Source organism: Eschrichtius robustus, chromosome 12 (assembly GCF_028021215.1).
Source record: "Eschrichtius robustus isolate mEscRob2 chromosome 12, mEscRob2.pri, whole genome shotgun sequence".
NCBI lineage: Eukaryota > Metazoa > Chordata > Mammalia > Artiodactyla > Eschrichtiidae > Eschrichtius > Eschrichtius robustus.
Window position 1 is genome coordinate 72,559,771 of NC_090835.1, and position 13,709 is coordinate 72,573,479.

Below are 13,709 nucleotides of genomic sequence, written 5' to 3' on the forward strand. Positions count from 1 at the left end.
ATACCTGTTTCCGCTGCCTGGTTATTTTAGAAAGATATCATCTTTCTTTTGTTGTAAACCATGGACAGAAAGACACATTAGAGGGTCTTCTCTTGCCTTCCAGGTTGGATTGGACCTGAGCCTTCCAGAACAGAGAGTTAATGTCAAAATAACAGCTAATGATTACATAGCTCTTACTCTGGGCCATGACTGTTGTTGGCTTTCTGCATACATTCATTTATTTAATCTTCACGGCAATCCATCTGATGGATTCTATTATTACACTCATTTGGCAGAAGAGAGAACTGAGGGAAACTGAGTTTTTGTCCAAGTTTATGCAGCTAGCAAGTGGCAGAGCCAGGATATTTGGGGGAATAGGATGGGCTGTGATGGTTCTGGGTTAGTTTAGGTGCATGGTATGTTGGAAACACTGATGTAGCTTAAATATCTTCTCCTGATGTCTTTGAGGTATATGTTTACATGAAATCACTGTGAGGGGGAAACAACCAAGAAGAAAAGGTACACGTCTACCTCCGTGTTAGAGGAGAGAATCCCTTAAATCTGCAGGTGACTTTCTCTAGGGCTTGCTTCTCCTATGGTAAACTCAGTGTTAGCAGAAATGGTGCCAGAATAAGGTCTCCTCTTTCACCTGGTCGCTGCGGGGGGTGGGGGCGTGTGGGAGGAAGGTTTACAGGTTCTAAAGGTGTTGTGGCACTCAGAGCCCCTGACTCCACGGTGGAGCAAAGGGATTTACACGAAAGGAGTACTTCAGCTCATTCACCTTCTCAGGAAGATGCTGGAGGGGAGAACAGAGACCTGTAGTCCCCTCCACCCGCCACCTCCCCTGTTTTTGTCCCCGGGTTGATAAGTGAAGTGGAGGGATTTGATGAGTTCTTCAGGAGGGTTATAGAATTTAAAAGTTCAAGAACCACTGTTTGGCATACATCTGAATTAAACAACAGAGCTGGAATTATTATGATAAAACATTGCTAAAGACATGCAATAGAGGAATTTTGAAAGTGCAGATATAATCACACATCTTGGTGGAGATTGTCACACTGAATGTGCTCATTTGACATGTGATTTGCTTCAAAATACAATCCAGTGCTATCACTCACATTCTCCACTCGACTCGGTGAGAGCAGGAGCCCTGTTGGGTTTCCTCTGCTTTATCCCCAGTGCCTGGAATATGCCAGATACATAGAGGTGGCTCAGTGAATGTTTGTTGAATAAATGAATGAATAAATGATTTGAACATTAATTACCCCCTTAAAAACCTTAAAAACCCACAGATGTATTATACTCCTCTCTTCCTCTTTCCCTCCATCCCTTCATCTATCCATTTATCCATCTTTTTGACCTGATAAAAAATATTTCAATAGTATTGAATATCAAACTTCTGGAGGAGTGATGACTAAGAAATGACTTTTAAAATCACACATGAAAAGATCAACCGATTCATTGATATCAAAATTATAAATTTCAGATAGTTAAAAAACAATAAAAAGGCAAACATCTGCTACCACCTGAGAAAAATTCTTTGCAGGGAAAAATGACAGGGAGTTGCTATCTGTATAAGATGGTATAAATCACTAACACTTGAAGGAACTGTACCAAAAAAAGGTAACCACATTTTCTATAACGTGATTATTTTCCAATTTTCCCATTTTTGTGTGTGATATGGTTATCTCATTTTTTATTATTTGGAAAATAAATTTCTTAAAAATAGAGCACAAGCTGACCTGATTCCCACTGACACCTTTCCCCAGGGGGAGCAGCTCTAGACCTGAAAGCCTGCCCTCCCAAACCGTTTCGCTGGATCCTTGATATGACCTGGCTGAATCTTGTGGAACTGAGTAAACTTCCGCAATTTGCAGAAATTATGAACCAGGTAATAAAGGGTTGGAAAAAAGTACAGATCTGTAAACCCAAACACACCTGGGCCATTTAAACTGGGGCCTCCTGGTGACAAACGCTTCACCCAGAGGAGTCAACACACTTGTGTAGCTTTAAGGCGCTGTGGCTCTCCTGGGGGGTTGGGGGCGGTGGACAGAAGGATATCCCAAGGAACCTTTTCACAGGTGCAGGCAACTGCCTTTACTTCTGGGTGGTGGGCATGGATCATTTATAACCTGCTTGAGTTGCTGTCAGAATCAGAACCCTTTTATTCTGGGTGGGTGGACCCTTTTATTGTAGACTCGATGTTTTCACTGCCTATGATTAAATAATTTGTGCAAATTTGAATTTGAGGCAAGTGAAGAGGTTGAGGTCCTTTTTAAAAAAATCAGTCATTTCAATGGTGAAAGTATTTATAAAATGGTGAAGTTATAATCGTGAAAATGGTGAAACAGACCCCGATTTACCCGTTTTTCTTATCTGAAAATGTAAATTGGTTGTTGTGGATTAGTTGTTGATTCAGCTCTCACCGGAAAACAATTATGCAACTCAGAATAAAGACAGTTGTTTATTACTGAGGTCTGTTGGTTACAACTGTGTGTCACCAGTGGAGGGCCTGCAGTTTCCCAGTGTCAAATGCTGATAATCATCTTTTTTTGCGGTTGCTGGTGATGGACAAAGTGAGTGATTGGTAGCCTTACCCCTAGGCTGAGGATGGCAGAAGCCTCACACTGTTACCATGTGATTCCCTCCCCTCCACAGACATCCTATTCCCCCACCCAAGAGTACACTAGGTGTGTCTGTTTAGGGGTACTTCTGGAACATATTGTATTCTTTACCCATTCACCATGGTTGGGTCAGAGTCAACTGGATAAAGTCCCTGGACTATATCTGTGGTGGACAGTAAGCTTTGTTTTTTTACTACAGCCACAGTTGAGTCTTCCAAGCCCAAACAAATACTTTGAAAAAAAAAAAAAGTGGTCTGGGTCTGGTCCGAGACTGGGTAAAGGCAGCCTTCAAGTACCACTGGAAAAAATCACCCCTCTGCTGACGGGTTATATTAATATAAGAATATACAGTATCATTTGCCTCGGTCAGTTAGATTTTAAGTACCCTTGGTGTAGAATCTGGTGGCTACTACTGCTTACTATGGGTAGGTACTTTGCAACAATAATAACTGTGCAAGGGAAGTATTATTGACACGATTTATAGATGAGATAACTGAGATCCAAAGAGGTTAAGCACTTGCCCAAGGCCACATAGCCCATAAATGGTAAAGCTGTAATTTGACCCCATGCTCATGACACCATGAGTTATTTCTGTCCAACTTCTTTTACACCATTGGATGGGCCAGAAGGGAAGAGGAAGAGTTGTTCTCCGGAAACTTGCAGAAGTTTGCCGTCAGGGGGACCTGCCATCAGATGGCCAAGAGTTTGGCCTGTCTGTGGGAGGAAGGGAGGAAACAGGAGATCAATCTCCCAGCTGAGTGGGTGTCAGAAATTGAAACAAAAATAGCCTCAAACAGCAGCTGCCCTGCCTTGGCATCCCAGGCCAAACTGTTTAACACCTGGAGGTGGTTTTGCTAGCAGCGAGGGCCAGGAATGGGAACTGCAGGAGCAAGGGGCTGGGAGTTATCCCATCACAGATGCAGCTCGCCCTGAAAGCTTTATATGGTAGAGTCAAAATTAGCAGATGGAAGGCCAGTAGGTTGAGAATACGCACCCTGTTTCTTCTTGGAACTCCTTCTCTTTAGCAGCCAGTGTGGAGGAGACCTGCAGGGGGCGCTCTGGGTAGCAGAGCACAGGTACCAGTGCAGTAGGGTGGGGCTGCAGCAGCACCCAGGCCCTCCAAGCCCTCTGCCAGGCAGATTCTTTTGGCAGCAGCCAACGAGGGAGAGCCGCTGCAATCTTCAGAGAAAGATGGCAGCTGTGAAACATTTCAGAAATTCTCCTCCATCTTTTAGTGTCCCAGGGACAAAGTTGGAGCAACTGATTTACAGAGCAATTGTTTTGTTATTAACTTGCACCCTGTCTGTATCCTAGATGATGAATTGCTTGTATGGTGTGGACTTTGGGCGGTTATTTAACCTCTCTGTGCCTCAGTAAAAAGTGGGGATAAGAGAAGTAAAAGTACAGTCCTTGGGTCTGGCACATGGTATCTGCTATATAAATATTTGCTGTTAGTGCTTGCCGTGGCTTTTAAAACATGCTTCAGACACTGTCTAAATAATCCAGCCTGATTGTTGCTGAGGAGCAGCGTCAGGCTCACTGATCTATAGTTTCTGTAATTGGTTTTGACAGCACTTGGACTTCAGGGAGCATCCTTTAATACCTCTGAAAACCTGTGGTTCTCTCCATGCTTCTGAAAGAACAGGTGTTTGAGACCAGCTCTTGGAGAGACTTCATCCATTCTTAGGTTTAAGGTCTCAAGGTGGGGGGATGACTAGGAAAATAAAAGTTTTGATTTTGTCATCTATCACTAGTTTAAGTAGAGGTCCACATGTAGAGGTTTGGGTATCAAAGTAGTCTATGTCAGTGGTTCTCATCCAAGGGCAACCTGGTGCCACACCCCAGAGTGCATTGACAATTCTGGAGACCTTTTTTATTGCCACACATCAGGGGCAGAGGTGCTCCTGGTGACTAGTGGATAGAGCCAGGGATGCAGCTAAACAACGTAAAATGCACAGGACAGCCTCTCTCAACACTAAATTAATCTGGCCCTAAATGCCCATAGTGCGGAGGCTGAGAAGCCCTGGTCTATGTTTCTTCCTGCCCAGTCGTTTAGTGTAATTGATACATAGTCCTAATTTTAGCAAATAATGTAGAAGAGCAATGGAAAAACTGAAAGGGAATCATAATATCCAATCTATCTGAGTCATTGGTTCTGAAGAAAAATGTAAACAGTGTGGTTATGTTTCAAAACTTAGCTGCCTATAAAGAATGACCTTCTCAGGTTATTCAATTTTAATTGCGTATATTCCTGGGGCTTGCTAATCAGCTTATTTATTTTAGATATCTCGTAATGAGAAGGGATGGAAAATCTGGTTTGATAAAGATGCTCCAGAGGAGGAAATCATCCCTGATGGATATAATGACTCACTAGATACCTGCCACAAGCTTTTACTTATCAGGTGAGAATAGGTATTATCAGACCTAGAGCATCACTTTATAGTGTCAAATTACAGATCCCACCTCAGTGAGCTTACTTCACTATGTCCCACTAGTTACTGTAAGAGATGTATGTGCTTCCAAACTGAAGTTTGGGATGGCAGATAAAATGGTGAAAGGTATATTTTGATAACGTGTTAATGATAGTGCTTTTAGCAAAACACGTATGAAAAATACGTTCTTACTATTCACTTTGGTCATCATTTACCACTGAGTAAATCATTTATTGTTGAATTTACTTCTGTAAAAGAATAGATCTCACAGAGTTACAAGGCAATTAGATTTTAAGCTAAAACCAAGAATATTGTGCTATTGAAACATATAAATGCTGTTTTGGCTATTAAAATGGAAGCAAAAGTTTGAAAGTGATGTTGAGGAAGAATATTGTTCCTTTTCTTTCTCACTTTTCATGTTTTCTCAACATGCGGTAGCTCAAAGGAGGCTTCTGTATTGGAAGATGTGTGTGTGTGTGTGTGTGTGTGTGTGTGGTGGGGTGTGTGTGTGTGGTGGGCAAGACAGAAGGGTTGAGTTGGGGGAGATGAAACCACCAAAAGAATAACAAAAAGATGTCGGATTATGTTGGAGTCGTTTTTGTCTTTCCTAATGTAATATCCCTGAGTTTTCTTAGAAAAGTTGTTTCCTGGTTGTTGTCACTCTTTGAGAGTGATTAGAGCTGTCAGCAGTGATGACCTCAGGACCTGCAGACTGCAAAAGGGCTCTTTGTTTTTATTAGAATAGATGTGTCTTATATCCATCATTTTAAAATTGAATCTATGTCAGATGAATAATGCAATCTACTAACAAATAAGAATCCATAGAGCTTGTCTGTGATCTAAAAATATCAAATGATATTTATTTAATGTGTCATTGTGTGTAGAACCTGCTACAGTGTAGGCTACACAGATGGTATTAAATAAATGCTTGCTGATCAAGCTACTTCTAACACCACTGACACATTATCTCCCTCTGAAGACTGCAGAACCTCGAGTATGCAGCAGGCCAGCCCCCATCATGCACTGGACCTGGCAGAGAACACCTCCCCTTGCATCCCTGCTGAGTCCCTGGCACCAAGAGCAGGGCCTGATGTATAGTATTCACTCCATAAATATTTGTCAAAGAATGAATGTGCTCCTGTGTATTAGTTTGAATGAGGAATTGCTTACCTGAAGCTGATAGCTTAGTTACTAGGGATAATCACTGATGTGTTTTAAAAAGAAAATAACTAAAGCTTCAGAGTAGTTGCTGCTTCCTCTGAAAATGAGACGTTTGGATCAGTTGACTTTTAAGTTCCCTTCTAGATTGGCAACAGAACTGGCTCTGACCTACTCCTTGCCAATGCCTAGCATCAAAACTACATGAATAAACTTGCATTCATCCAAGGATAGAAAACCTTGCCATCCATCTTACACATATCTGCATAAAGGAAGATTAGCTCATTATCCTTTTGCTAACTAACTACGTGTTCTTTATGTGCTTAGCATTAGATAGAATTTTAAAAACCTGAATTTATTTCCTCTAACATGTGTGCATTTCTAGGTCTTGGTGCCCAGACCGTACTGTTTTTCAAGCAAGAAAGTATATTGCAGATTCTTTGGAGGAAAAGTACACAGAACCAGTTATCTTAAATCTGGAGAAAACTTGGGAAGAAAGTGATACACGAACACCTCTGATATGTTTTCTGTCCATGGGATCTGATCCCACAGTTCAAGTTGACGCATTGGCCAAGAAACTGAAGCTGGGTATGATCAGCAACCTATGAAATTTAGCAAAACCTCCATATTGTTGCCTCCAATTTTGCCTTTCATAATTTTGTAGTGTATTCTTATAAATACATTGATAAAATTCATAAATATTAGAAAACTATTAAACTCCTTCTTTCCTCCCCTTTCAGATCTCCTGGAGTGAGTGTGTGATACAGATACCTTTGTGCAGAGAGGAACACACTCATCTACCATATACTGATTTTTTTTTTAACATCTTTATTGGAGTATAATTGCTTTACAATGGTGTGTTAGTTTCTGCTGTATAACAAAGTGAATCAGCTATACATATACATACATCCCCATATATCCTCCCTCTTGCGTCTCCCTCCCACCCTCCCTATCCCACGCCTCTAGGTGGACACAAAGCACCAAGCTGATCTCCCTGTGCTATGTGGCTGCTTCCCACTAGCTATCTATTTTACATTTGGTAGTGCATGTATGTCCATGCCACTCTCTCACTTTGTCCCAGCTTACCCTTCCCCCTCCCCATGTCCTCAAGTCCATTCTCTACGTCTGCATGGTATATCTCTCCATCTGTTTGTATCATCTTTAATTTCTTTCATCAGTGTCTTATAGTTCTCTGCATACAGGTCTTTTGTCTCCTTAGGTAGGTTATTCCTAGGTATTTTATTCTTTTTGTTGCAATGGTAAATGGGAGTGTTTTCTTCATTTCTCTTCCAGATTTTTCATCATTAGCGTATAGGCATGCAAGAGATTTCTGTGCATTAATTTTGTATCCTGCTACTTTACCAAACTCAATGATAAGCTCTAGTAGTTTTCTGGTAGCATCTTTAGGATTCTCTATGTATAGTATCCTGTCATCTGCAAACAGTGACAGCTTTACTTCTTCTTTTCCGATTTGGATTCCTTTTATTTCTTTTTCTTCTCTGATTGCTATGGCTAAAACTTCCAAAACTATGTTGAATAATAGTGGTGAGAGTGGGCAACTTTGTCTTGTTCCTGATCTTAGAGGAAATGGTTTCAGTTTTTCACCATTGAGAACGATGTTGGCTGTGGGTTTGTCATATATGGCCTTTGTTATGTTGAGTTGAGTTCCCTCTATGCCTACTTTCTGGAGGGTTTTTATCATAAATGGGTGTTGAATTTTGTCAAAAGCTTTTTCTGCATCTATTGAGATGATCATATGGTTTTTATTCTTCACTTTGTTAATATGATGTATCACATTGATTGATTTGCATATATTGAAGAATCCTTGCATCCCTGGGATAAATCCCACTTGATCATGGCGTATGATCCTTTTAATGTGTTGTTGGATTCTGTTTGCTAGTATTTTGTTGAGGATTTCTGCATCTATGTTCATCAGTGATATTGGCCTGTAGTTTTCTTTCTTTGTGACATCTTTGTCTGGTTTTGGTATCAGGGTGATGGTGGCCTTGTAGAATGAGTTTGGGAATGTTCCTCCCTCTGCTATATTTTGGAAGAGTTTGAGAAGGATAGGTGTTAGCTCGTCTCTGAATGTTTGATAGAATTCACCTGTGAAGCCATCTGGTCCTGGGCTTTTGTTTATTGGAAGATTTTTATTATTTATTTATTTATTTTTATTTTTGGCTGTGTTGGGTCTTTGTTTCTGTGCGAGGGCTTTCTCTAGTTGGGGCAAGCGGGGGCCACTCTTCATCGTGGTGCGCAGGCCTCTCACTATCGCGGCCTCTCTTGTTGCGGAGCACAGGCTCCAGATGCGCAGGCTCAGTAGTTGTGGCTCACGGGTCCAGTTGCTCCGTGGCATGTGGGATCTTCCCAGACCAGGACTCGAACCCGTGTCCCCTGCATTGGCAGGTGGACTCTCAACCACTGCACCACCAGGGAAGCCTTATTGGAAGATTTTTAATCACAGTTTCAATTTCAGTGCTTGTGATTGGTCTGTTGATAATTTCTATTTCTTCCTGGTTCAGTCTCAGAAGGTTGTGCTTTTCTAAGAATTTGTCCATTTCTTCCAGGTTGTCCATTTTATTGGCATATAGTTGCTTGTAGTAATCTCTCATGATCCTTTTAATTTCTGCAGTGTCAGTTGTTGCTTCTCCGTTTTCATTTCTAATTCTATTGATTTGAGTCTTCTCCCTTTGTTTCTTGATGAGTCTGGCTAATGGTTTATCAATTTTGTTTATCTTCTCAAGGAACCAGCTTTTAGTTTTATTGATCTTTGCTATCGTTTCCTTCATTTCTTCTTCATTTATTTCTGATCTGATCTTTATGATTTCTTTCCTTCTGCTAACTTTGGGGTTTTTTGTTGTTCTTCTTTCTCTAATTGCTTTAGGTGTAGGTTAGGTTATTTATTTGAGATTTTTCTTGTTTCTTGAGGTAGGGGATTGTATTGCTATAAACTTCCCTCTTAGAACTGCTTTTGCAGCATCCCATAGGTTTTGGGTCATCGTGTTTTCATTGTCATTTGTTTCTAGGTATTTTTTGATTTCTTCAGTGATCTCTTGGTTATTTAGTAGTGTATTGTTTAGCCTCCATGTGTTTGTATTTTTTACAGATTTTTTCCTGTAATTGATATCTAGTCTCAGAGCATTGTGGTCGGAAAAGATACTTGATACGATTTCAATTTTCTTAAATTTACCAGGGCTTGATTTGTGACCCAAGATATGATCTGTCCTAGAGAATGTTACATGAGCACTTGAGAAGAAATTGTAATCTTCTATTTTTGGATGGAATGTGCTATAAATATCAATTAAGTCCATCTTGTTTAATGTATCATTTAAAGCTTGTGTTTCTTTATTTATTTTCATTTTGGATAATCTGTCCATTGGTGAAAGTGAGGTGTTAAAGTCCCCTACTATTATTGTGTTACTGTCAATTTCCCCTTTTATGGCTCTTAGCATTTGCCTTATGTATTGAGGTGCTCCTATGTTGGGTGCATAAATATTTACAATTGTTATATCTTCTCCTTGGATTGATCCCTTGATCATTATGTAGTGTCCTCCTTTTTCTCTTGTAATAGTCTTTATTTTAAAGTCTAATATGAGACTTTTGGTCTGATATGAGAATTGCTACTCCAGCTTTCTTTTGATTCCAATTTGCATGGAATATCTTTTTCCATCCCCTTACTTTCAGTCTGTATGTGTCCCTAGGTCTGAAGTGGGTCTCTTTTAGACAGCATATGTACGGGTCTTGTTTTTGTATCCATTCAGCCAGTCTATGTCTTTTGGTTGGATCATTGAATCCATTTACATTTAAGGTAATTATCGATATGTATGTTCCTGTTACCATTTTCTTAATTGTTTCGTGTTTGTTATTGTAGGTCTTTTCCTTCTCTTGTGTTTCCTGCCTAGAGAAGTTCCTTTAGCATTTGTTGTAGAGCTGGTTTGGTGGTGCTGAATTCTCTTAGCTTTTGCTTACCTGTAAAGGTTTTAACTTCTCCATCGAATCTGAATGAGATCCTTGCTGGGTAGAATAATCGTGGTTGTAGGTTTTCCCTTTCATCACTTTAAATATGTCCTGCCACTCCCTTCTGGCTTGCAGAGTTTCTGCTGAAAGATCAGCTGTTAACATTATGGGGATTCTATTGTATGCTATTTGTTGCTTTTCCCTTGCTGCTTTTAATATTTTTTCTTTGTATTTAATTTTTGATAGTTTGATTAATATGTGTCTTGGCATGTTTCTCCTTGGATTTATCCTGTATGGGACTCTCTGTGCTTTCTGGACTTGATTGAATATTTCCTTTCCCATATTAGGGAAGTTTTCAACTATAATCTCTTCAAATATTTTCTCAGCCCCCCTTTTTTTCCCTTCTTCTTCTTGGACCCCTATAGTTCAAATGTTGGTGCGTTTCATGTTGTCCCAGAGGTCTCTGAGACTGTCCTCAATTCTTTTCATTCTTTTTTCTTTATTCTGCTCTGCAGTAGTTATTTCCACTGTGTTATCTTCTAGGTCACTTATCCGTTCTTTTGCCTCAGTTATTCTGCTATTGATTCCTTCTGGAGAATTTTTAATTTCATTTATTGTGTTGTTCATCATTGTTTGTTTGCTCTTTAGTTTTTCTTGGTCCTTGTTAGACGTTTCTTGTATTTTCTCCATTCTATTTCTAAGATTTTGGATCATCTTTACTATCATTACTCTGAATTCTTTTTCAGGTAGACTGTCTATTTCCTCTTCATTTGTTTGGTCTGGTGGGTTTTTACCCTGCTCCTTCATCTGCTGTGTATTTCTCTGTCTTCTCATTTTGCTTAACTTACTTTGTTTGGCGTCTCCATTTCGCAGGCTGCAGGTTCGTAGTTCCTGTTGTTTTTGGTGTCTGCCCCCAGTGGGTAAGGTTGGTTCAGTGGGTTGTGTAGGTTTCCTGGTGGAGGGGACTGGTGCCTTTGTTCTGGTGGATGAGGCTGGATCTCGTCTTTCTGGTGGGCAGGACCACATCCAGTGGTGTGTTTTGGGGTGTCTGTGAACTTATTATGATTTTAGGCAGCCTCTCTGCTCATGGGTGGGCTTGTGTTCCTGTCTTGCTAGTTGTTTGGCATAGGGTGTCCAGCACTGTGGCTTGCTGGTCGTTGAGTGGAGCTAGGTCTTAGCGTTGAGATGGAGATCTCTGGGAGAGCTTTCGCCATTTGATATTACCTGGGGCCAGGAGGTCTCTGGTGGACCAGTGTCCTGAACTCGGCTCGCCCACCTCAGAGGCTCAGGCCTGACACCCGGCCAGAGCACCAAGACCCTTCTGGGAAGTCTGAGGTCTTCCGCCAGCATTCAGTAGGTGTTCTGTAAGAGTTGTTCCACATGTGGATGTAGTTTTGATGTATTTGTGGGAGGAAGGTGATCTCCATGTCTTACTTCTCTGCCATCTTGAAGGCGGCCCTCTGATTTTCTTTTAAGTTGTAAGCAGATATCCATACTACATGGATAACTGAGTAGCAAGAATGAACATTCAAGAGCAAGTTTTACTGCCATGTCTATATGTATTTATAACAACGCCTGTTTTATCACAAATTGAAAAACTGTAACCATTTTATTGAAATTCATAGTAATTTAGGGATTCATTCATTCATGCTTTCATTCAGTAACCCCTTAGTAGGGGCAGTGTGCTAGATTCAGGGAGTACAGAGATGAATACAACATAGCTGGGAAAGACAGATGTGTAAAAAGGTAATAGAAGACAATTTGACAAACTGTTGTAACAGAGTTATATAGACATGCCTGATTATAAGATCCAGACCCAGCCAGACTGCATGCGGTATAGAGGAAAGCATCATATTGATGATATTTTGAGTAGTATCTAAAAAATAGATAAAAATTGGGAGGTGGTGGTGGAGAGAAGGAAAGTTATTCCAGGGGGAGGAGGTAGGGCAAGGAGTTATAAACACATAAGTTGTGAGTCAGCAGGACTAAGGAACAAGGACCTGAGTGATGCAGAGCACGTCTTATCAAGAATGAACCATCTTCGTCTGGGATGGCTGTATATAGGCGGGAGGTTTATTTTTAAATTTTTTTTAAACATCTTGATTGGAGTATAATTGCTTTAAAATGGTGTGTTACTTTCTGCTGTATAACAAAGTGAATCAGCTATATGTATACATATATCCCCCAAACCCTCCCTCTTGGGTCTCCCTCCCATACTCCCTATCCCATCCCTCTAGGTGGTCACAAAGCACCGAGCTGATCTTCCTGTGCGATGCAGCTCTTCCCACTAGCTATCTACTTTACATTTGGTAGTGTATATATGTCAGTGGTTTTTCTCCTTCAATTTGTTAATGTGGCATATCACATTGACTGATTTGCGTATATTGAAGAATCCTTGCATTCCTGGGATAAATCCCACTTGGTCATGGTGTATGATCCTTTTAATGTGCTGTTGGATTCTGTTTGCTAGTATTTTGTTGAGGATTTTTGCATCATTGTTCATCAGTGACATTGGGCTGTAGTTTTCCTTTTTGTGACATCTTTGTCTGGTTTTGGTATCAGGGTGATGGTGGCCTTGTAGAATGAGTTTGGGAGTGTTCCTCCCTTTGCTATATTTTGAAAGAATTGGAGAAGGATAGGTGTTAGCTCTTTTCTCAGTGTTTGATAGAATTGGGCAGTTTCTTCTTAATGTGCTGAAAATCTGAATGTTGTTGGAATTGCCATTTGGGATTGTCCAGGTTCAGCTTGCTATAACTATACCTTGTAGGGTTAATTCATTTATGTCTTTATAAAGATTATCAAAGTGATTGATTATGAATCCCTAAATCTACTCTATGAAATAAAACCTTGAACTTATTATCTAGTTAATGTAAACATGATACAAATTTAATTTAGTCATCTTTAAGTAGTTGCCACATGTCCCTCTTCACTAAGAAGTTACTGTAAACTGTCAGCTTATGGTAGCATGGTCTGTGTTCACCCCTTCTTTACTCATCTGACTTTGCTCTGTTCATTGGCACCACACTGTTCTATGTCCTATATGGATCCATATTTGAATGGCCGCTTTCTTCTGTCTGAACACTGACACCCAATGCAGAGAGCTCCCATGTTCTGTTGGCAAGTACTCATGGTTAAGCCTCATTAACCACCTTTAAAGTAGGCTGTTTTGCTCTGATATTCACTGCAGCCTGCCAGTCATCTGCATTAGTCTAAGAGTGGTGTTTCTCTCGTAGCCTTGGAGTTTGCAAATCTCTCTGAGATCGACCCCTCCATGGATCTTTGTCCAGTTGCTTCTATGCCCCACTTCTCTCTGCATATAGATTCCTTTTTTCTGTCTTGCCACAACCCATCTCCATGTGACAGAACTCATGGCTTCTGTTGGCTCATGAGCTTCACTACCTACATGTTCAGTACGTTCAGCACTCCCAGTGTTACCGAACCAAACTTGGGTCCACTCACCCACCACACAGCAAGGCCAATTTACTGACCCAGGTTGTGGTGAAGGAAAGTACAATGTTTATTGCAGGTTCCAAACAAGGAGAATAGGCAGTTCATGCTC

At 40.6% G+C, this 13,709-nt stretch overlaps 1 protein-coding gene across 1 annotated transcript in view; it reads left to right on the forward strand.

The window, feature by feature from the left end:
* Positions 1–13,709, forward strand: part of DNAH8 (dynein axonemal heavy chain 8) — a 327,131-nt gene that overhangs the window by 224,974 nt on the left and 88,448 nt on the right. The window contains exons 81-83 of the mRNA XM_068557934.1: positions 1,749–1,870; positions 4,887–5,005; positions 6,579–6,781. Coding sequence (XP_068414035.1) covers positions 1,749–1,870; positions 4,887–5,005; positions 6,579–6,781 — 444 coding nt within the window. The remainder of the gene's footprint in view (positions 1–1,748; positions 1,871–4,886; positions 5,006–6,578; positions 6,782–13,709) is intronic.